Genomic DNA, 24,504 nt, shown 5'->3' with positions numbered 1-24,504 from the left:
TCACCTCCTTGGCGATGGTGGTGATGAAGGCGGGTGGTCTGGCGGTGGCGATGAGGGAGAGCGCGTGCCGCGCCGAGCGGGCAGAGTCGGCGGCCGGGCTCAGGGGCAGCCCCATTGTGATGCTAAATGGGCACCAGACAAAGAGAGGAGAAAGAAAAGGAGCATTAGAAATATAGAGTGAAAAGATTAGAAACAGCTTATAATGTCAGTTCAAGGTCAACGGGAGCACTCAAACAGTTAGAATATAATGGACTCCCAACAATGAGCAGTGATTAGGACTCAGGGTGTTCTATCATCAAATACAAAATCGAATAATTAACCATGAAGATTGAAAACAGTACGCGCATCTGTCCAAAGTGTTAAAAAGGCCTTGTTAACAAATTATCTGTATGTGCTGAATACATATCACCCAACGGAGGATGAGGCAAACACAGAACGTCTGCCCAAGAATTTATGGTTTGTTCTTTTGCAACGTTCTAAACGCAGGCTGAAAAATACCCTGTTCATAGTAATTCTCCTTAATTCAGCTAAGCACTGGTTATAGCAGAGAAAAGCAAGAAGCTTCTTGAAGAATTAAACCCACCACATCTATTTGTTTTGATTTTCGTTACTGCCCGAGTCAGCTGCAGCAGCACGACGAGATGACAGCCCGCCCCGTACCTTATGCTTTCTAATTACCGCGCTATTCCAAAGCTCTTCAGCATTTCTAACACTGAGGGTTTAACTGCAATTCTTTGAGTAACAGTAAGGGATTAACTGGCATCTACATTCTCCATACACGATGCTTTTGTTTTGCTCTGACAAGACAAATGCAAGAAACAATGAGGTAGTGGAGTACCCAGTAAGTACATTAAGCAAAAAATAAAATCTGGAATTTGGTACCTGAGAGCACATCTACCTGACAAAGACAACACACAGACTAAGTTTTGTCTGAAAGCATCCTTTCTTAAAACTGTACTATTTTAACTGCCGCTGTTGTATATGCCCCAGCAGAGCCCCGCTTTGCCAGGCTAGCGGTACATCACCCAGCAGTTCCGCAAACCCTTCCTGCTCCCGCCCAGGGGCCACCCGAAGCGTTCCCAGCCCGGGGGCACAGGTACCTCTCCAGGTAACGACCTCCTGTCTTTATTAAACCAAGCTGATACGTAAAGCTCTGCCTGACCCGTGCCTCAACGCAAGAGTAGAGAATTCCACAGGATGGAAAGGCACTGAGGCAGTGAGGGGGACACACTAGGGAAGACCGCGCAGTGGCAGGGCACACGTAAGCGCGGTTCCCGTGCCCGGCAGGCTCGCAGGTCGCCCCGGAGAGGGCATTTTGCCGCTATTCCCATAACGCGCTATTCCCATAACGCGCTATTCCCATAACGCGCTATTCCCATAACGCGCTATTCCCATAACGCGCTATTCCCATAACGCGCTATTCCCATAACGCGCTATTCCCATAACGCGCGGTCTGAGCAATCCTGCTTCTGTGACCACACTTCTACCAAGCAGGAGCCCTAGAAATTGCCTGCGGGTTTTTTTTTTGTTTGTTTGTTTTTTTTGTTTGTTTGTTTTGTTTTTAAATAAAGAAAAGACAAAACAAAAGCAAGATAGCTTCTTTTGCTCATTCCTGCTATCACTCCACCATTTGAATATGCTGCAATTCCTCAGGGATTTTGCTAAGTCAAGAACGATGATGTTTGAGAACCCACCGAAACCCCTCCTCAGCTGTCCTTTCTCTTTGCTATTTTACCAAGAGATTAAGTAACACTAAAGTTATTAACCTGTAAGAAACATATATAGGTGTACTCTCTCTCTGAGAAATGAAGTGCTTTTCTGCATACGAGCAGAGGCGGCAGTCGCGGTTTCAGAGGCGCACAGAGGGAGCCCCCCTGAGCAGACAGCGTCCGTGTTGCCATCACGCCGTGCCACAAAGCCCATGGAAGTCCAACCCCGCAGGACTCAAAACGGCAAGCAAAAGCATGGGTTCGCTGGTTCAGACTCCAAAAGTATTTGGCTTAATCTGTCTATTCACCTTGTGACATTAACATTTGAGAGCTTCTCTTCTTTGGGGCTAAACCAGGAAAATTATTCATCTCCAAGAGAAGTGATTCTGCCATTTCCTACCCCAGACTTTACAAGGCCGTTATTTGGAGGCGAGACGGGAGGAAATCCACATTTTGAGAGTCAGGATGGAAAGCACAAAAGGTGGGGTTTTCCCCCCAGCACTTCAACAAGAGACCACATGCACAAGTGCGAGTGAGAGAGAATGAGCGTGAGGTGGCACTTCCCCACGCGCAGCGCGAGGGAGGATCTCCTCTCGGGCACCGTTTGAACCGGCTCCTCCTCCCCGGCGCTCTTCTACTGAAGTTTCTTGACAGAGAGGAACAGAGTTTACAAACCCAACTGGCTTATCCCAAAGTCTATTTATGACTTTGTAGAGGATTTAGGTAGCATGCGGTAACTGAACGCTTACATTCCTTATTTCTTTAATTTTTCTAGTTTTTGAGAGGGGGGGGTGTCTCTAAAGGACAACACCCTCTCTTGATTTCTTTTTTAAATGTCTTTAAAAAGAATTCTAGATGCAATATCTGATTTAACAACGTGAAAGCTCACAACCTGAATGCTTTGCAACAAAGAACTTCAGGGTGGTTAAAGCATTCTCTGCCAAATTAACTATTTTTCCAGAGCAACAACAAGATGAGGTATGGATCGATCACCGTTTCACAGACCCGAATTCACAGAAATACTGAAGGTATTATAATTTTCTTTCCCATTCCTCACCAACATTGTATGCATTGAGACCACTGAATTTGAGAACCAATAAAGCCTCTGCAACAATACAGATGTCCCCATTGGCCTTGTGCTCGTAAAACCATATTTGAATATAACTTAAAAATTCCTGTCTGGATGTCACCGACAAAGGCGATGGTCAGGGAGGAGGAGGTGTCAAAGTCAGGCCTTCGAGGAGCTCATTATCCCCCGAAAGCCATCAAACCCCCAGGACTTTTTTTAGAGAAAAAGGCTCTGTGCTCCTGCCAGCAGTCCTTCTCCTCCCAGGGCGCTTGGGACAGCCTGTGCCCCCCCGCTCAGGGGTCGGCCCCGCGGGACAGGACGGGGTGGGCACGCTGCACCAGGGCCACAACAAACCCGAGGCGGACGCAAAGCGAACGTGCGGAGGGAACCGTCCACACCCAGGCTTCTGCTCTCGTCCCGACGAGGTGTAGGAGTTCGGTGGGCCCAGCGCGAGTCGGCAGCAGCCCTTGTCCCTCCCGTCCTCATCCTGCCCCGCTGCACCGCAAGCGGAGACGAGAGGAGTTGTTTCTGTACGCACCGCACAGACCAAATGGATGCGGCGTGTGCTGTAACGCACGCCTGTAACGCCAGAGACGCCAGGCTGCCTGCAAATGACGGTAAACCCCTTGGATTTGTTGCTGTATCAGTGCTTTTGATTTGTGCCTTTCAGCTCATTTCTGGAAGGCCGATTCCCAGCAGCCGCTACCCTGCTTCATCAGGGAACCACGCGCTCCCTTGTCCCAAATCCAGCCTCCCCCACGCCAGTAATCTGAACATCTTGAGTCTTCGGGCAACTAATATGCTATTTGAATAATGTTTTCAATGAAATATAGACTTTTTTAATAGATAACTTGCTTCTATGTTTAGCACAAGTTATCACAACTTCAGAGTAATGTTTATGTACTCCACTACCTACAAAGATAAGGAAGATGATTCTTGAAAAAAAGCAGAAACCTCGGAAAAAGGCAGATGGAGAAGGTTTCGATGACAATGAACAGAAAGTGTAGCAATCAGGTCGCTACGTTTCTTGACTTCCATAAAGCAATGCCAGATGAAAACTTTGCGGGACTAAGAATGGGAAATTTCAGCATAGAAGATAATGATTGAGGTTAGTGGCTCCTTGCTAAGTGGACTCGAAGAGGGAAGGAGGCACTGGCCCAGCTGGTCGCAGGGAGCTGCGAGAGGGACCCCACCAAGGCCGTGACGGCACCGGGATGTGCGGAAGGCGGCGGAGACGGGGCCATCTCGCCTTTCAGGGCAAGGCGCTGCTCCACACCATGGGCCTTCACAGCCCCTTCTCTCCCCTCTGGTCGGGGACGGCACATGGATGCTCTGAGGTCAGAGGGAGGGAAAGAGGGAAGATGGGTTTATCCCGTCACACTTAACACAAACCTCTCCATCAACAGACCTCCACCCCACTCCTGTTGGTACGCGCAGCCTCGAAGCCACGGCTGCACCAACGGGAGGGACCAAACTGCCTCCGCAGCCCGGGGCCGGCGAGCCTGGTACCCCTCTTCCCCCGAGGCTGCGGGTGCCGAGGGAGCGCTCCCCTCCCCTGCTGCGGCTTGGCTCCGGCCATCAAAGGTCTAAACCAGAAGCGACACGGACACGTTCTGCGGCTGCAGCATGCCGCATCCCCTTTAGGAACAAGTACACAGCTCACAGTTCTCCTTTACACACCTCCACTTCAGCAACTGTTTAGGCAACGGTCTGAAAACATCCCACTGTACTTGCAAGCGAGGGGTGGCCCTGCTATATATCCTACGGCTCCGCGGATGGAATCGGTAAGAATGTAAAAGTATAGTGAAGTTTTCTACTAAACACAATCAAAACTAAAGAGATTTAGCCTAATTATTTTAGTACACACACATATATATAAACATATGGATCAATTAGAATGCAATTTGCTAATTTGGGTACATTATATCATAATCGCTATCAAACTGGAGCTTGTAATTCAAAGAGCAAAAATAGCGGACAGCAGTGGTCCCTACTGTCACCTGTGCCAAGAAATCAAAGCCTAATAAAGGCTAGGAAAATACTCTTAATGCTCACAACTAAGCGGTTTCATTCGGCGTGGCAGGCTAGCGCAGGGTAACCTTTGGGGACCGGGATGAACCGGGAGAGCGGAGGGGTTATAAATACCAGAGTTTTGGATAACAGCTCCGATATTTATTCGATTCAGAAGGGAAAAAAGAAAAACATTGCTATTTTTTTTTTGGGGGGGTGTCAATAAATGCGAAGTGATTTTTTTTTCTTTTTTTAAAGCAGAAGCTTGACATAAAAGCTCTTTCATAAAACGTTCTTAACATCAGGGAGAGAAGCCAGGCAGCTGTGCGCTGTTATTGTGTACACGGTAAATCAGGCACAAAAAGGGGCAGCGCAGCAGGGCACCGGGAGGGCGAGATGCACACTTAACCCCCTGCACACATTGCTGCTCTGTTTCTTTCCATCTTCGGCTGTCTGCAGTCGGTACTGGATCTGTCATGAATGTAACAGGCCATTTTCAATCTAAACCTTGTTATGGATTAATAAGCAAACACTTTCTCGCTTATTATGCAATTTATCATGATGAAAATTGCATCGGGCTCCTCAAGGCTACATGCTGATACATTCATTTATTCAGTGCTCTGCGGACAGAGCGCCATACTAATCTTTATGACAGCTACGGGTGTAATCGCAGGATGGAAATGACTTTCTGAAGCACCGCGTTCGCCTGCCTTCTCCAAGTCCGTATTTCCATACAATAGGGCTCTGCGAAGGCAAAACGTTTTGGTTTCTTTTGTCACACTACAGGAAATAACTGAAGTTCAGACAAATAACAATATTAATCCCGTTCATACGTAGTTATCCGCTAACACCACCCAACACACAGTAACCATTCAGTCTTTAAATCCTGAGTAAATTAAAACTGCTACAGAATGCGTAATATCTGCCTTGGTATAACGCAAAAGAAAGTCAGAAACATTAACCCCTCCACAGAGGGATGACAAAATGCACACGTGGTATTAAGACAACCCCGGTCAGTTCCTTATTGCGTGTAGCATTTAAAATGCGTGTGCTTATAGACAAACATTTGCAAAGTAAAATTCATTCATAACAGTGCGGTTTTCAGAACTGTACGATTTGAAACCGAATTCTAACGTTAAATGCTACTACGGGTGCATAGAAGTGCTCACAGCGTTAAACGGTATTGCTACAGGCAAAAGAAATTCTTGACCAAAATGGAAAAGCCGCTAAAAAAAACATAGTTTAAACACCTGACTAATTTCTAATTAGAAGGGTATTCTACAGTTTCAGCCAGTAAGACAGAAAAGAGCAGTGTTTACTGTGATTTAGCAAACAATAGACTTAGAATAAACCAGAAAACTGGCTAATTGTTTAAGGAATTTTTACTTTTCTAATACCTGAAGTAACATTATTACTGCAATGCTGTAACCAAGATCATCTGTAAGCTAAGCAAGCCCTCTCCTGCAGCTAAAAAACACAGTTTCACAATAGTTTTGCAGTACAGCCGACATTTCCCTCTCCTCTCCCACACGCCTGCGGGTACACGCAGGAAGCTCGAGAGACATCAGCAATGCCATCCAGCAAAATCCTACCTGCCGAAAAACGAACCTCTGCATTTTAGGAGAAGAAACTCGGTAAAATTAACGCCTAAATAATCAATTATGATGACCTCGGCAATGTCAGACATTAGATCTCCCCCTCCCAAGCAAAAACCTCGCAAAGAAAATACCCCAGCCCAGTCTGCCGTCTTCCTTGAGGAATTAAATTGTTTCCCCATTAATAAGCGGTCTATCAGTTACTGAACTGTTTACAAATCAACACTTAAGGAACACCAGTAATTAAAGTATTATTTAGAAAGCACTAAACAAATGTGGATGTCTGCAGAACGTTAATATTAGGGTATTAATTCATACGGACAACCAACTAAACGTGAGATTTGGATTTGCTGCAGGCAGTCCTTCACCTCGGGCAGCAGCTACGCATTCCCTGCGGCCTGACTGGGCAATACTTAGGCACCCGGCTCTTGCATGGGACCAACGAATGAAAATTTTGTCTCAGGGGCGCTAATGTATTCCCGCTTACACTTTTCAAGGTTTTCTGTTAAAAGCAGGAAGCCTGAAATAGCTTTCCAAGCCAATTACATACAGTATAGTATCATCACTTTACTTCGTATAACCAGCCTACCGTGGCTGCTTCTTAGTGACTTTTTAATTTTCTCTTTATTTCTACACAGACATCAGAGCCTCTCCTTTTGCACGTTTAAGCGGTTTGCTTTTTTTAATGAAAACTAAATTCAGAAAAAAGCGTTCAGATAGAGATTTAGAATAAACTTCAGCCGAAATGATCAATTTTATAACAAACAATAATAAAAATAAGGACTACATTGCAAAACTCTTTCCTGTGCAAAGAGTCCTGCTGTCATTAATCAGATTAATGCTGTGAGTAAAGACTATTCATGTGCGAATCAGGGCCAGCTGAAGTTTATTACATTTAAACCTCAGGTCATAAAAGTCATAGATACTCAACAAAAATGCTGCTCATGTCCTGCGAAGTCGCACACATTAAATAAATCCCAAATACTAGTATTCAAGAATCCATTATCTTAGCACAAGCCACATTAAAAAAAGGCAAGACGCTACCTTTATTACACAAGTCATCTAACTGACTTATTTAGCTGTAATTATTTGATGGCGTGATTGATAATATATGTAACAACTTGTATAGGTACCTGTGTACGCATAACGAGAAGTTGTACAATTATAGTAATTTTTTAGAAATGGAACAAATATGCACTTAGAGTTCCACGCACAAAAGTATGAATATTTTACATTTTTGTAACTATATTATATAAACATACTAGACTTTTGCTGTGTGTTTTATGTCAAAGTGTCAGACTTCCTTATGAAATCTGCCCCCCCCCAGCCCCAATTACAAATACCTAATGGAAAGAAGATTTCATTTCAAGGAGGTTAGAACAGAGGTACGAGACAGCATTCCATATAAATCTTGATTTAGGACGTTTTAATAAGTTGTTCTCTGACCCTAGAGACAGGCTGCGGTCTATTGAGTTTATGATTTCTTTCCTTAAATCTACAAGTTACCTTCATGCTATTAATAGCGACGCTATTGATAAAATAACTACCTTTTCCAAAATGTACTTTCTGAAATAATTCCCATCCTGACAGGATGGCTTGTGAAACCAGGGAACAAAAATCCATGTATGCAGACACACTTTCCAAAAAATACTATTTTTACAGTTAAGAAAAGGTAAAAAAATATTATGTTAGAGACAGACAGGCAGATTTTAGATATAAAAATACTTAACTAGCTTCTTCTCTCAAAGCTGCGAGCAACATGACCCAGGCAACGCAATGCCCTGCCAGTGTAGACGGGGTGACTCGGGTGCCCAGGGCACCAGCGCCACTGCACACACATGGCCGCACCTCTCCCGCCGCGGTTAAGCCCTCTCCTTCCCGCAGTCACCCACCGGAGCCGCCCGAGACCCAAGCCGAGCCAGACTAAAGCAGGCTCGTAATGGTAATTTTGACGGTACCGGTTCAAGCCCAAAACTTGAAACAAAGAGTTGTTCCTTGTCCCACCTCGGCGCCACCACCGCAGCCCGCAGGATTGGAGCTGACTGCGGCAAACCCGCAGGTCGGGAATGACGCCAGGGGTTTTTTAGTGAATAAATGAGCGACCTACTTGGCAAGCTGCTTCTCGGCGTCAGCGCAGAGCTCCAGGAGGCCCATCAGCACGGCGGAGACGTCCATGTAGGGCTCCCAGACGGTGAAGCCGCGGCCGATGAGGTCAATGGCGGTCCTGCGGATGGTGCTGTGCGCGGGCAGCTTGGGGCTGGGCGGCTGCAGCAGCAGGAACGTCAGCGCCTTACCTGCCGTGCGGAGAGGGACACAACAGGACGGTCAGACACCTGCAAATCGGTTTTGCCTTGCTGTTTCCTAACACGTAGTATGGAAACCTGTTCGTAAGTCACCGCGTTTAAGGCTTTTTTCCCACCACGAAAGCACAGCAGCTTAGCGCTGCAGGGTTTCCCAAAGCCAGCGGGAAGGGGGAAGCCATGGGTCTGTGGGTATCAGTTATGTTAATTAACTGCAGGGTACGTGATGCCCAGAGACATGCCGTGGATTTCCTACAGAATCTGGGATGGGAACCCCCAGCAGGCCTCAAACGCGGACGCTATCCCCCCCCCCCCCCCCCCGAGAGGCCGGGGAGGGCAGCACAGACCGTCTCAGCACCGCGGTACCCGCGCTCCCCACCACTGCCAGCTCAGCCAACAGCAGGAGGCAGGGAGGCCGCTGTGGGATGCACAGGCAGAGGATGGATCAGGAGTTTGCCCCCCATTAGCAGTGCCCCAACCCCACCAGTCTCCTCGCCACGGGAATTTTAAAGCATTCTCAGCGGCAGTGCTGGCGGCTCGATTGTTTGTGAGCACGTTGCTCCTGGATCTCAGCACCTCCAGAACCGTGCCGGGGTCTTCTGCTACGGAAACACTTGAGCGCACATGAGCGTTTAAAGAACAATACCACCGTACCCACCTGAGCAGAGACCTCCCTGCGGTGGGGCCCGCAAATAAGCTCTGTGTTGGGAAGAGCTGCCTGAAAACTCACAAGGACATGTATAATTTTCACCATTCCGGTGTCGCACCTCAGTAAATTACTATTTTTTTTTTTTTAATAGAAAAAATTACATATATAGAAATACAAAGGAGGGCTAAAACAAGCAACGCCCCCAGATAAAGATAGTTTATCATTATATCTACATAATTATTTGTTACCTCTTAATAAGGTTCATTTAGCTTGCTGTTATGATAAAGACAACCTACTGATTTTACCAGGTTTTTCTTTAGTTTTCAGAACTGTCCGCTATGAGCTGCTCATGTTGTTTATGAGCTAAACTGCCTGTCATCTTTCACTCCGAAAAGCCAACAACAGACAGGCTTTCCCAGTCCCTTCGCACTAACCCCGTATAGGCGTGTAACAAACCAACCGAAAGTTTCTTCTTGCGGTGCATAGCAGGCCAGGAAGCTCTACTTCGTGTGAATTTTATGCCTCAAATACAAGAACCTTATTAAAAAGCATGACTGCCCAACATTCCTGCAATGAAATATGCCCACCTTTTCCACGGGAATCCTCCCAGCATCGCTCCTGCCGACACCTGCCTTGTGGCAACTCAGCCGAGGGAAAAGATGAACTAAACAAAAGTCATTCTGCTGCCCGTTTCTCAGCCTGGACATCTTTGTTTAAGCTTTGACTTGGCTTAAATGAACGAATTAATATTGACAAAAACATCAACTAAGCTAATGAGTTGTTAGTTAAGGCAATAAACATGTCACATTAGAGTCAGCGCAGTAAAGAGGTAATTAGCCCCGGAAAAGCTGTGCCGACTTGGGCTGCGCAGATCCTTTGCTGTGGACCCTCCAGCCCGCTGGGCAACGCAGGAGCTGACGCGGATCCCCGGTACCCGACGCGGATCCCCCGCGCACCCAGGGCAGGTCCCATCACAGCGGCTCTCACACCGCACCCTCTCCTGAACCCACGCTCCCACAAATGTCAAACGGGCAAGAGAACAACCCGCCAAAGGCGTCTCAGCAAAAGTTTGGGCCAATGCGGTGACGGGACAGAACAGATCTCCCCAAACCCAACTGCAGCTTGAGACCCCACTTTGGCGCACCCCTCCTCCTGCTCTCGGAAGGGCTCGTCCAGCCAATCCACACCGGAATCACTACAGGCGGGAGGGAGGGATGTCTTGCTTGCTGGAAATCTAGATAACACCAGACTCTAAGCAAAAGATAAAAAATCTGCCCTAGCAAAACCAAAGTTTTGATGACTTACGTGTACCTGCTGTTAGAAAAAGTCATTAAGAAACAAACCAACCAAAGCTCCTTTCGTTAAAAATTAGGGTGCGACTTACTAGACAGAATTACTTCAAGCAGTAACTTCGCAGAAATGTAGCTCAGGAAATGACATTGCCACATAAATTTCTATTAAAATATAATTGTGTTGCAGGTGCTTTATTCTGCAGCGGTACACGTACGCCCCAAGGGTTTGGAAATGAAAAGAAGCAGTCCAGGAGGTAACCCAGCGCGCAGAGGGCGGCGATTTTGTCCCTGGACAGAAGTGACCACCTGGTCAGTACAAGGGAGTCACCAGGAGCACCAAAACCAGACTGGATTTTGCTTAACTGGTAGAGAAGGATTCAATTTCAGACACAAGCACTGAAGTCCTTTCAACAGTTAGGAGAGCGAGAGCAAACCTGCCAGTCCTCCGAAACTATGTCGATATGCCCTCAGGGAAAACACTCCACGCGACAGCACCGACACCCCCAAAAAGCTACATCCCCTCCAGCCAACAGCGGCCTGTGAAAAACCTGCCTACTCTTCCACGTGTTCACTTGAACACTAAGTTTAAAATGTCATTTTTATTAATGAAAATATGACACGAATACTAAAGCTTATCAGTTATTTTCAATGCATGTAGCTCCTTGGGTTTCCAAAATGTCTTTCCTTGCTGAATCTCAAGAGCTTTAACCATATTACATCAGTCAGCATTGTTATCCCCATTTTGCCAATAGATTAAAAAAAATTAAATAATTTGCCCAGAAAAATCAATAGCACCAGCATGAACGAGACACTGATAACTCTGATTCCCATTCTCATAATTTGCCACGAGATCAAGTTCCAACTAAATAAAAATGATGGACTCTGAGAATATGATTTCACTTGCTTTGCATCTTTTTCTGATTCTATGTAAAAAATAATAAAAAAAAAAAGTGAAGAACCACAGGTGTAATTTTTTTTCAGTCTGCCTTCTCTCCCCTTGTCCTTGGGCATCGAGGTTTTCTACAGCAAATTAACCAAACTATGACCCTTTCTGGATGGTATTTTCCCGATTTAACATATACCTGTGTGAAACATCCACAGAAAGACAGAAACATAAATTTGGATAGCTGGGTTAAAAATCCATATCCCTTAATCCCTTCCTACTTCTAGTGCAGCGAATTTTTATTACATATCTCCTCTTGTCTTTCAGACAGAGGATATTTTTAGGCCTGAATTAAAAATTAACTACTCATATTATTTGAAGAATTTTTTCTAAAGACATAATGATGAGAAGATTTTTTTTATCCAATCACACTCAAAGTCAAATTTCCTAATTTTTACAGAACTCATTTTCAGCTTTTTTTTTGGCCTTTAACTGACACTTAGATTTTTTCAACTGAATTTATGCTAGGGGAGACTTCCTTTTTGCTGGTGACCTCTTGAACAAGTCATTGAAGTACCACTCTTGCAACAGATGCAGCGCCTGAAACCTCTAAGGTAATTTCAGCATCGACGTGAATAAGCAGTTTTGTATTTCTTTTCAAAAGTATGGTCGTAAGAGTATATTCAGTAGTTATTGTGCATGACAGTAACACCACTCAAAGTGAAAAACAGTTTAGAATTAAGTTTGAGTTGTTCCTGTATAGAAGGAGGAACGGGCAGAGGCTGAAAAGCAATCATCCCGGTTCCCGCAGGTGGGAGCGAGCGACACGGCTGGGGTCCTGCCGCAGCGGCTGGGAACGGCGGAGAGCCGGCTTGGGAAGCCGCGTGGCTCTGCACGGCAGGCACGACCGCTGCTCGCTTCCCACCTGCGGCCACTGGGCTGCGTGGCCGGTTGGTCACTTCATAGAATGAGTTGGGTGGGAAGGGACGTTGAAGACCATCCAGTTCCACCCCCCTGCCCTGGGCAGGGCCACCTCCCCCCAGCCCAGGTCGCTCCCAGCCCCGTCCAACCCGGCCTTGAACCCCTCCAGGGATGGGGCAGCCACAGCTCCTCGGGGCACCCTGCGCCAGGGGCTCACCGCCCTGAGCGCCTGCTTCATCTGCTGGGCGACCCTCAGAATGAATTCCGAACACTCTGCTGCGGGCAGGTTGTGCTGCGCCGCCCCGCACGCAGCCCCTGGAGCCCCCGCTCCGCTCCTCGGATGCAAAGGGACCGTCCTTCTGCCACAAACGCTCAAGAAGTAACAGTTTTGCGAAATATCGAGAGAAAGGTACTCCCTGCTTAGTTTGTCAGTAAATCTGCACTGTTGCTTGAGGCTCCTGTGGGCTGAAGGAGCAGCAAAAGTTGGGATTAGCAAAAATGTACATTTACAATGACATTCATGATTTGCTCCAAGTCCTTTTTCTCATTTATAAGGGTAAGCGGAGCAGAGCACCCCACGCGGGGACACCATCAGCCGCGTCCCACCAGTGTCCCCACTCCCACCACAGATCATCCTGGAATTCAGAACAGCCTCTCAGGGTCGTGAAAATTAAATGCTTCCTCATCGAATGTGCTTCTGCAGCACATATATAACTCAGTGCTTTACTGGACAGTTAAGATTTCATGTTTTAACAAGACAAGAAAAATATACAGGTTTTTTGCCTCATAGCTGATCAGCAAGGAGGTCTTCTCGCTTGCTTTGGAGACTTAAAAACATCAGAAATGTTATTTAATCTTGAGGGGAACATTTCCCCCGTGTTAATTATCCAGGTAAATTGTGGAAATTTAACAGGTTTAACAGGTCAGAACAACCAATCCTAGAAGCAGTAAATCCCCGGCGTCTCTATTCAACAGCATAATATATATATTGCTTTTCATCTGAAGCGAACAGACAGCAAAGAACGTTCCTAAGCGGGGCCAGACGAACGCTGCCCCCAAGTCATTTTAAAATTCTGTAAGATTTTGCATAATTCATTAGAAAGGGAAACAAAGGAAAAAGGAGAAAATGCTTCTAATAGCTGGTTTCCCAGGCTTTCCTCTCCAACTCTGGTCTAGCTAAACCGACCTAACAATGCCATTTTTCTTCCTCTCTAAACCTGCGGAGGGGGAATCAAATGTGAAAGCAAGATCAATTCTGTTCCAAGACAGTAAATGAGTTTTAGATCAGACTTGTTTCAATTTATGGAGAGAACTCAACTATGCTGTCTTAAATGCATTCTTCCTCTAACTATGAAATTATATTACAGTGCTATAGAAAGAGTAAACTCTCATTATTTTAATCCAAAATTTGTTTATAATCTAGCAGGAAGGAGAAAGCCAATATGACTGGGGTCATAACTGTGCATTAAACTTTGTATTTTCATTCCTGTTAATTGCATAATTCCATTAAACCACGCTATTTATTTTAATCTATATTATATAATGTTTTCTAAATAAAGCTATTTCCATAAAAATGATCATCGTTTCATAGGAAGTGGCTGGTTTTTTCCATCACAGCGCTGACCAAACTATATGTTAATCTTAGAAGTTTTCTCCTATTACACATAATTGTAACGAATTTTCCTGAGCAGTGTGGACAACCCATGACCTTCACGGCAGTGGAAGATGCGCAACACCAACCAAAGAAGTCAAGCCAACGGGACAACTCCGCGGAGTCAGGGATCCCACCCCACCGCTGTCCGATACATAACTGTGCCCACACCACCACCACCACGTATGTCATTCTCAACTACTGCAGAGCCCCGTGAGCGATATGTGGCAGTCCAGCTATCCGAGGTTGCTCCTTTCTCCCCAGGCTCTGTCAGCCCACAGGCGCCTGTCCCCTCCGTTTCGGCAGCACACCTACAGCCGGGTCCGTGGTGCAGCTGATGTCATCGGCAGCAGGCTCTTTACGGGGGAACCCGGTCATTGATTCAACTAGATTTATCTTTGGAGAAAGTAAAACCGGAGTGACTGGGCACTGCCAGAGCAAGGGGTTACGTTTGCGTGCACTTGAGTGGTTTTGAAGATGAAATCAAAGGGCAGGACGCGGGCAAAAACCGGCTCCTTTCCTTTTTGGCTCTTGCTACACATTTTGAATTACGACCCCTTCAAGCCATAGCTTGGAACAAAGGTGCTGGCAATAGCATCTCTTATGCTAAACTGGTAACTACAGCAACAGAAGATAACCACACCAGGAGTGATTAGCTTTCCAACACGGAGCTCTCCAAACGAGGTTACTATGGTGTCAGCCCAGCGCCAGTGCTGATGGATTGCTTCCCGGGCAGCAGCTACCCGTGTTCGGCAGGTTGAAATTGTACTCCGAGACAATATGCCATCGTCTTTATGCTGCGGGGACCACAAGGACTAGCTGAAGGACTGACTGAAGGAGTTGGGTCTCTTCTCCCTGGAGAAGAGAAGGCTCAGGTGGACCTCACCACAGTGGCCGAGTACTTAAAGGGCAGCTACAAAGAGGACAGAGACGCTCTCTTCACAAGGAGGCACAGGGAGAAGACAAGGGGCAACAGGTACAAAGCTGCACTGTGAGAGAATTCATATTGACATAAGAAAGAAGTTTTTTTCCAATGAGAACAATCATACAGTGGCACAGCCTCCCCAGGGACACGGTGGAGCCCCCATTGCTGGAGGTTTTCAAGATGCGATTGGACAGGGCGTTAGATAGGGTCACAAGCAGGGTCCTCCAGGGATCAATACTGTGCTCAACGCTATTTAGTATCTTCATAAGTGATCTGGATGATGGGATCAAGCGTATCCTGACAAAGTTTGCTGATGACACCAAACTGAGTGGGCAAGTAGACACTTCAGAAGGGAGAGCCATTCTTCAGGAAGACCTGGATAGGCTGGAAGAGTGGGCTAACAAGAACCTTATGAAGTTCAACAAGAAGTGTAAGGTCTTGCACCTGGGAAAACATAACCCAGGAGTGCAGCAGAGGCTGGGATCGGCCTGGCTGAGGAGCAGCTCTGTGGAAAGGGACCTGGGCGTCCTCTCAGACAAGCAGCTCAATATGAGCGAGCAGTGTGCTGCTGCAGCAAAGAAAACCAGTGGGATGCTGGGCTGCATCCCACTGGGCATCAACAACAGAGATAAAGAAGCCATTATCCCACTCTACTCGGCGCTTGTCAGGCCACATCTGGAATACTGTGTTCAGTTTTGGTCCCCACTACACAAAAAAGCTGTGGCCAGGCTGGAGAGGGTCCAGAGAAGGGCCACCAAGATGATCCAAGGACTGGGAAGCCTGCCGGATGAGGAAAGGCTGAGAGAACTGGGTTTGTCCATCCTTGAGAAAAGAAGGCTTAGGGGAGACCTTATCACCATGTTCCAGTATTTAGAGGGTGGCTAAAAAGAAGATGGAGACTCCCTTTTTAAGAGGAGTCACATGAAAAAGACAAAGGGTGATGGGTACAAGTTGCTTCTGGGGATATTCCGATTGGACACAAGAGGAAAATTTTTCACAATGAGAACAATCAGCCGTTGGAATAATCTCCCCAGGGAAGTGGTGGATTCCCCATCATTAGACACTTCTAAGATTGAGCTGGACAGGGTACTGGGCCATCTTGTCTAGTCCAGGCTTTTGCCAAGAAAGGTTGGATCAGATGAGCCTTGAGTGCCCTTCCAACCTGGGATGCTGTGATTCTGTAGCCCCATCTAGGCTCCCTTTCCCACAAAAGGTTGAACTAGGTGATCTAGTGTTTTTTTTTTTTTTTTTTTTTTTTTTTTTTTTTACTAGAAGCACTAAGTACAGCCAGATGCACAATGACGCAAGTCTGCTGTCTGTAAGGAGAGAGCACATACATGATGAAAAGCTGGAAGTAACACTGATACAGTGTATGTAAAATAAAACACTTCAAGATTTATAGTCACACATATACACTCACATACATGTGAAGACGGAAGGTGCCATGTTGGAATAGAGGAAGGACCGCTCATCCGATCCTATCGCCGCAAGCCATGGATATAGCAGCTACTAAAGGAGTGAGCCTGGGGGAAGAGACAGCGGAGCGAGAGGGGAAACCCGGCAGCACCCCGAAGTGACGGTGTTCCCGGCGCTGGCGTGGCTCCGGCAGCAGGAGCGTGCCTTGGGATCAGAGCCCTCCCGCCTGACTGCTGTTGCGACATGCGCTGGTACTTCTCTGCAGAACAAGGGCAACACAGCGACGACTACGATTTTCACACATTTCTTACTCAGCAGATTCCACCTTCTTCCCAACGAAAGCAAAAGCTCCCGGCAAAGACTATTAATTAAAAAAAAAGGTCAAGAGAAACTCCAAAACAGTTAAGAGAAATCATTTTCAATAATTGTAATACTAAGCATTGATCAACTCATCCTTTGTAAATCCAAATCCCTGCCAGTTGTCTCAAAAGCAATATTAAGTCAATTATTTTGGTACATTTTCTCCACGTTTCTCCTTCCTAAAATGAGTAAGTGTAATACCTCACAAGTATTTTCCTGGGTTTGCAATTATTCTTATTGCACACATCTGTAAGACAGTACAACTCTGATTCCTCTCCTATTTTAAGGTAAGGATGCTCGGCTTGGCACCTGCAACCCTAATGAAGGAATAACGTTAATTGGGATGATGAATTAAATTAGTTGGAGTTTCTCTCCATCTCACTCATTACAACGGCAAGCACAGGCTGATTTATTGACTTGTCACAGCTTATGAAGCAGCAGTTCATAAAGAAGTTATTCCGAAGTGTTCTTTTTAAATATGCAAACTATTGATTGACAACGTTTGGCCACTATTTTCTTAGATACAGACACTGAACAGCAAAAAGCGTATGTAGCTTCAGTCTTCCCATTTGACATATAAAGAATACCTATTTTATGCTGGTAAGACTGCGTGTAGACAATGTAACCAAATGCTCAAGCACGCTATTGCTTGCTGGTGAAGCCCTCTGTAACATTTAAATACACCTCACCTGCTGTGTTGAACACCTAAATGTAACGCAGAGAGCAGGTATCAGCTATATAAAACACAGCAAAATAAAACCACAATTTTTTGAGATTTTCTTCAGGGAAAGACCTCCTCTTTTCCCTTTAACACAGCTATCCCAGCTAGAACACCTGTGTGACCAACACGGAAGGATAATCTGGACTCTGGGCATGATCTCTCTTACTGAAGGCTGTTATTGGTTGTTGTGCCGTCAGTGGCGCTCAGCGCATTTCATCGGCCTCCCAACCGCTTGCCTCTTTGTGCCAAATGGAAATTGTAATCAGATTCCAATAGAGAGGGCCTTTCACCACCCACATCAGGAAGGAAAGAATTAATCTCAGACAATACGCCCGATCACAACGTGCTGCAGCCAGAAAACATCTATCACAATTACGAACCACGGCTGCAAAGTATAAAACCGGTGCAGCACAGCAAACAGGTAAGCACCCCTGCTTTCGGCTCTTCGTGACCTGTGCCTGGAGCTGAAGCTACACCTTCCTCCAGACACACGTAGTACTGGCAGCATCTCTTCTGCTTCTCTGACGACAACAAGCATCTTAATAAAAAATAAGCAAAACAGCTGTATAAACAAAACCCCGAACATATATTTTTCTAAATGCAAAAGTTTATAGTAGAGAAACTGCTTTTAAATATTCAGACACTCGTGGGCAAGGACTGTTGATACAGACAGTCCTGCCGGGCCAGGCAGGGGAGGCGAGCCCGGGCGACGGAGCGGGTGCCGCCTGCTCCCGCCGCGGGGTGGCACGTTGAGCAGCCCCGGCAGATCTGCTCAGCACGCAGCAAGGCTCGCCACTGGACTGCGATCTTTACATAAATGCTGTTTCCAAGGAGCCCAAACGCGTATACACTTGCAAACATGTGGTAATAAAAACCATTCAAATTAATCATGGAACATCCCGCTAGCCCGATATTACATTTACTCGGTATTCTCCTCTTGAACTACAGCCGCTTCCTGTACATACATTTCCCTCAGGACATTAAAACACGCGGCTGTAAGCCTGAAGTCATAAGAGCTCAAATCAGGAATGATACACCTCTCAAATGCTGTCAGGTTTTCGGCTGTGTTCAGCTCTCGCGCATCTCTCCCCGGCTCCAGGAGGGGCTATGAAGCATCGTGGGAACCCACTGTGGGACCAGACACAGGGAGGAGCGGGAGCAGCGTGGAAGGCTGAGCTTTAACCCTCCGAGTGTCCAACCTCGGTGTTGTTCAACCCGCCAGCCCGCGCCTCCTCTCCGACCGTCGCGCGTGGGCAGAGCGGCTGCCCCAGCCCCGCGCAGGCTCAGCTCTCCCCCGGGCACCTTCCCAACCTCCCCAAGGTGGGTTTAGCCTCTCCCGGCCCCGGCTAACGAAGCTGTGCCCCGTCCGCTCGCAGGCAGCGGCACACTGGGTCCTGCGGGGCTGCTGCCCGGAAAAGCCAGGCTGGTTTGGTTTCCTTCGCACTAGATGGAAAGGTGAGTGTTCCCTGGTGGAAGCGTTCGTGTTTTGCCCAGTATTTCATACGAGAGCCTGTGCTCAAACGTTTGGAAACAGAAAGCACGTAGAGAAAAGGTCCATGGACACAAATGCAGTTACGGATGGCCATCACCAAGACACATGGTGTGACACCCTCCTGCAGAATGACCCGGGGCTCGTCCGAGCAGCCTGCAGGACTCTGGAAAGCTGAAGTGGGAGGGAAAAATACAGTATCTTGAATTTTTGTTACCCCCAAACGGTGTATCAGTCTCCAAGCTGAGCCTTCACCTACAGAGGGGATGAAGCGGTAGAGAACACAATTGACGGGGACTTGTTTGGTGCTGAGGCTTCCTCATAGTCCAAACACAAAGAAGAGAGATCTATGTTTGCTGAGACACAGCCCATTACAATAGCCAAAACATGCAAAAAAAATATCTCTGATTAAAAATACATAATCCAAATCACTCATCCCCTACAGGACTTGGGCAAAAAGGTGAATATAATTTTTAAGATTTGGTTTTGTCACTAAAGCCAAACACCAGATTTAAATTAGGGCATAATATCTGCCACAAAGATTGACTGTTTTCTGCCATACAGATTGACTATTTTTTCTAAATATTATCTCTGAGGCTAAGATATAGATTTTCATAAACCACCATTTTTCCTTTTTTTTTTTTTTTTTCCCTTCAGGGATAAAATTCTGCTCGAGCCCGATCTAATCACAGCAAATCAAGCAAGAAAAGCACACTTCAGACTTCCTAGTCCACTGAATTTCACAGCATCCTGAAACGTACACATCCAAATAAGGAGAATAATGTCTCGAACCACACGATCCACGCAAATCTGAGTAGCCTTCTCCATAACTGATACAGCCAAGAAAACGGCCCGTGCTGCTAGCAGGCTCGTTATGAACAATAAAATCAGTTATTTGCTTTAATCACACTGTTGTGGTTTTGGTGGTGTTCAAATTAAGTTACTGAGCCAGTTTGCCTAATTTGCCCTGAAAGGCTGCTGTTCAGGTGCTCAACTGATTTATTGCTTCTGTAAGCGATGATCCCGAGCGCTGGCTCGTCGGTATTAATTGCTGCTGCCAGCTCAGCCTATCGGCTCCGCAGTGGGTGCGTACCGTTAGCGGGGAGCGAACCTCCTCCTTGCAGCGCTCTCCTCCTCGCTGGAGTGGCGACTTGAGTATTTTCACGGTAGAGAACTAACGGATCAAAAGACATTAGAAAAGGTTTCGAGGGAGGTGATGGGGCAGAAAATGCCGTGTTTACCAGGAGGCTCCTGTTTATCCTGTGTTAAATTCTATTTTCAGATGAAATACATTTGGGATACTACACAAAACTCGGTAATGCTGGAACCCCCAAATTAACAAAGCAGATGAAATACCTGACTGCACACCCCAAGTGATCCTGTGCTCGCTCACTTCTTGTGTGCCTACATACACGTAAAGATGGACCACAAAGCCACAGTGTGTCTCAAAAGGTAAACCTCTCTAACATACACAGTCACAACTCCAGCGGCAACAGAAATATCATGAAGATAAATATATTGCTTAGAAAAGGCATTCAGAGGCTGCGGCGATGAGACTTTTAGAAGATACTACCGGGGGAGAAGCCTGAATATCAGGCAGTAAATAATGCAAGATGAAAATTCAAAATAGAGGAAAATTAGTATCTCATTGACTCTGTACAGCAGCGGTCCTGCAGTAGAACTGGAGATGTGGCCTGTGACTGTCCCCACACGCCGCTCACCCTCTCCCAGCCCGCTCACCCCGGCAGCGCTGCCCTCTTCCCCAGCGCGGACACAGAGCCCTGGCAGAGGACAGAAAAGGACACGGCGGACACACGCTGAACACAGAAGCTCTGTCCTTAATGGCAAATCCTAGATTTAAACATAGATGTGCCAAGTTTCCAATGTTATTGAAATTGTAGTTACTTTGAAAAACAAATATTTTCTTCATCCTAACCTAATGACCTAATCGGTTTGGCTGAGGGTTTCCAGAGACACAGCTGAAAAGTCTAAAGGTAACTGCTCAAAGGTGCCGCGTTTTACAACGATGGCTCTGTAACGGCAAAAGCCTCCCAACAGCCGGCACTACAGCCCGACCCAATTCGGCAGACATGTCTATTTCTATTTCGGTCCAGAAATTTCACTTGCTTCTCCCCTCCTGCCCCCAGGCAAGGAGGTCATCATCAGTAAAAAATGAAAAATGGTATCGTGAGTCTGCATCGGGAACCTAACTGCTGGCCGGCTTATTATTCCCCAAACTGGTAAAACTGGAGTGACTGCCATGGATTATGGAACGTGGAAACCCCCAAATTCCCCTTGGAAGGAAGTCCGTACATGCAGCCTGCAAAAACAATATAACTAACTCAATGCTGTGAACACGCCGTCGCGGGTGACACTGACTGAGTTAAAGGGCAAAGCGCTTATCATTAATAACGATATTGATGGCAGATGCTTTGAAAAATACACTGCATTAACAACAGAATCAAGTATTTTCATATTCAGGACGGAACAGTCATTCCGACTTATCAGCCCATTAACTTTATAAACACAGCATTAGCTGCAGTTAAAGTGTGATGTGGTGCATCTGTAATGAGAAATTCTTTGGGTGGCATTTTATAATTAAATATCTCATGAACTATTTGTAAGGTCAACAGAGATTAATGCAAGGTGTCAGGCAAGGTCACCATGTGGATTTCTAGAGAATTCCACCCTCTCAAAAGGCTTCACCACGATTATTGTTTTCTTAAATACAGTAAATCACAATGTGCACAATTTATACAGCAAAAACTGTGTACATTAATAATGTAAATGAAGAAGTAATTAGTGTGGATAACTTATTATGAAATGGAAAATATTGTGGCTTTAGGCTATGTGCGATTTCTCCCATTCCTCTGGATAACTCACAGCATATAGTTTCAGTAAACGATAACGAAATATGACAACGAAAAAGGGATGATGCCTTAGACTGAAGGGGGGGAGAGGAATAGCCAGGACTGGTTTCTGGGACGGCTGTCACCAAGGTGGCCCTCAGCAAGACAGCAATACTGACTTACATCAAACTCTTGTAGTAAGGGGGAGCTGGATGTAGAACGTGATGAAGAAGATCAAGTTTTCTGGTAATGCCGTCAACTGGGTTATGCTTTTGGTTGATATCTCCTGCATTTTTTTCCTCCAACTAGTCTTGATTTCTGATCTTCCCCTGGCTCTTGATCTATTTCAAATATTACTCTACAGCCTTGATCTAACTCTTCAGCGTTTAACGCGGCCGGCTTCATCTCCATGAAAGCCTGAATTTCGATCTATCACTCAGCCAGAGCGCTGCGCGGTGTTTCCGAGATGATGATTAACAGGTGGTGGAAGCAGGAGTTTGTAACTCTAAGCCTAACGTAATGAAAATAACATGCAAACAGATAAACAAAGACACCAGAGGAAAGAACTTGTGAGGACCAAAGATGGGCCTAAGTTCTCTGCCACGGTCCTGACGAAGGGACGCCACCAACTACGGGCTCCCAGACCTATACAGCTGTGAGAAGGGCAAGGACAAGGCGCTGTTGACGGAAATTATGTGACTTCATTTCCATGGCAGATTAGGCAACATTAGGCTCCACAGCCTTTTGGAAGTGAAGCATAAAAATCAGCTTCGCCTGTGGAACGTGCCACCAGAAGACTGGAGAAGACAAAGCTGCTCTCTGCATCTCCACCAGCTTCCAAGCAATGTCGAGAGCACTCTGCACCGCTTCGAGTCTAATAAAGACACCAGCATCCTCTTCTTTTAGGAAACTCCAAAGGACAAACAAAGCTTATTTTGACTCTGTGCCCAAATATCAGCCCGGAAAGATCAGCCTCACACTGTAACAGAAAAACAGGGAAGAACCTGTTTTGCCCACCTAAGGACAGACAACCCCTCGTGCTGGCTCATCCAGAGACACGGGAAAGTCTTCTCCACCCTTTCATTCCCTGATACCCTTTGAAGAGACAAATAGCTTGGTAACCGAAAATGGGCAATAACGCAGAACATGAGAAAACAAATAAAGACGCAAAATAACCCCCCAATAACCCCAGTTTAAAAAAATGACAAAAACCAAACAAGTATGTAAAGCAGAGTTCCATATATGTGCAAGAAACTGCAAAAGAGGAGGAAGCAGAGAATTGGGAGACTTTTCATTTGGGCTTGCAAAGGCCTGACAGAACAGTTTCATCTACCAGTGCAGTAATAAAGCTGTGCTTGGGTATCATTGTTAGAGTATTGCATTACTGCGTAACTAAAAAGGCAGGACTTTCCCTGCACTTCATTAAAACAAAAATATAAGTTTTATCATCATGATGAAACTCATTATCTGCATATTTTATAGAAAAATGAGTTGGAGTAAAAAACGATTAGGAAAAAAAAAAGAATGAGGTTTTTTTGCACCTTTTCTATCCAGAAGTCTTTGGGAGCGAGACCACTCTCCAGGACAAGCAAGCAGGACCACAAGACGTGAGACCAAGGCCAAGCATGTCCTCGGTCGTGCCGTGGCGGACAAGGCCTCCCAGACTTCTTGTGCCGCAGGGACAGAGCGCCGCTCCGGGACAGTCAGCGCCTCCCAAGCATTCGCCCGTTTGATGCGCTGAACTTTGGGATGCTTCAGAAGAAGCGTGTCCAGCTCACGCAACTGGCACCCCGGACGGAAGGACAGTCCCCCTCTTGTATCATCACTACCACTCCTCCCCAGTAATAGCTTTGAGCTGAGACAATACGCTGGCTTTCAATTCTTTGCTGTTTTCGCTTTTCCTCAAAGGCGCTCAGGCGTCAGGCGAAGGCCGGGCCAGCGCGGGAAGAGAAACCCACTGCTGTGCAATTATTTTACGGCTAACCAGACAGTGTATGGTTTTTTAAGGAATACTGGCAATGAGTCTGTAGCGCTTCAGAGAGATCTCACAGAGATGACAAAGGGGACTTCTGCCAGACTCCACATAAGCCAAACAAAGAGCAGCAAGCTCAGGAACCCGGCCAAAAGAATTGTACAAACCAGGGCGCTGTCACTGCATTTGCTTCTAGTAGATTTTGCACTATTAACAACAAATAGTCACTGCATAGATACGTAGCCACCTTCGGTAAGACCGCTTTTACTGTCCATACTAAAGATAATTACATCAACACTACAGTACTGATTTTAATATAGCACCAGAACGTAACGTTTTCTACAGCACACCTTGAATTCCACCCTTGTCCATTAAATTCAACTGCCTTTTTACATCAGACACCTCACACGCTTTCCCCTACGTATACTCCTCATCACCCTGTATGTTGTTCTACAGCCTACTGATCCACAGCCCAAAATGTCTGTGTGAGGTGAGTGAACTCACCAGCGCTCACACACTCACAGGGGGAAGGACTCCCCCAAAAGCAAGACCTCCCGAGGGCTGCAAATGGCCATTAGCCAAAGGAGGAGGCAGGATGAGCGCTGATGCTCTCCTCCTCTTTCTCTACTAACCCAAGGGATGTTCTCAGGATAAGAAATGAAAGAACATTACGTAAACACAGTCTTAAACGCA

The 24,504-nt window shown here is 46.2% G+C and overlaps 1 protein-coding gene across 1 annotated transcript in view; it reads right to left on the bottom strand.

The window, feature by feature from the left end:
• The window catches only part of WDR7 (WD repeat domain 7), a 129,371-nt gene that overhangs the window by 35,010 nt on the left and 69,857 nt on the right, over positions 1-24,504 (bottom strand). Inside the window, exons 22-23 of the mRNA XM_082496973.1 lie at positions 8,491-8,677; positions 5-122 (exon numbers count right to left, since the gene is read on the bottom strand). Of these exons, the coding sequence (XP_082353099.1) occupies positions 5-122; positions 8,491-8,677 (305 nt within the window). The remainder of the gene's footprint in view (positions 1-4; positions 123-8,490; positions 8,678-24,504) is intronic.

This window comes from Vanellus vanellus, assembly GCF_965231255.1.
Source record: "Vanellus vanellus genome assembly, chromosome: Z".
In the NCBI taxonomy this organism is placed as follows: Eukaryota; Metazoa; Chordata; class Aves; order Charadriiformes; family Charadriidae; genus Vanellus; species Vanellus vanellus.
This window is presented reverse-complemented; position numbering and strand designations above follow the sequence as displayed.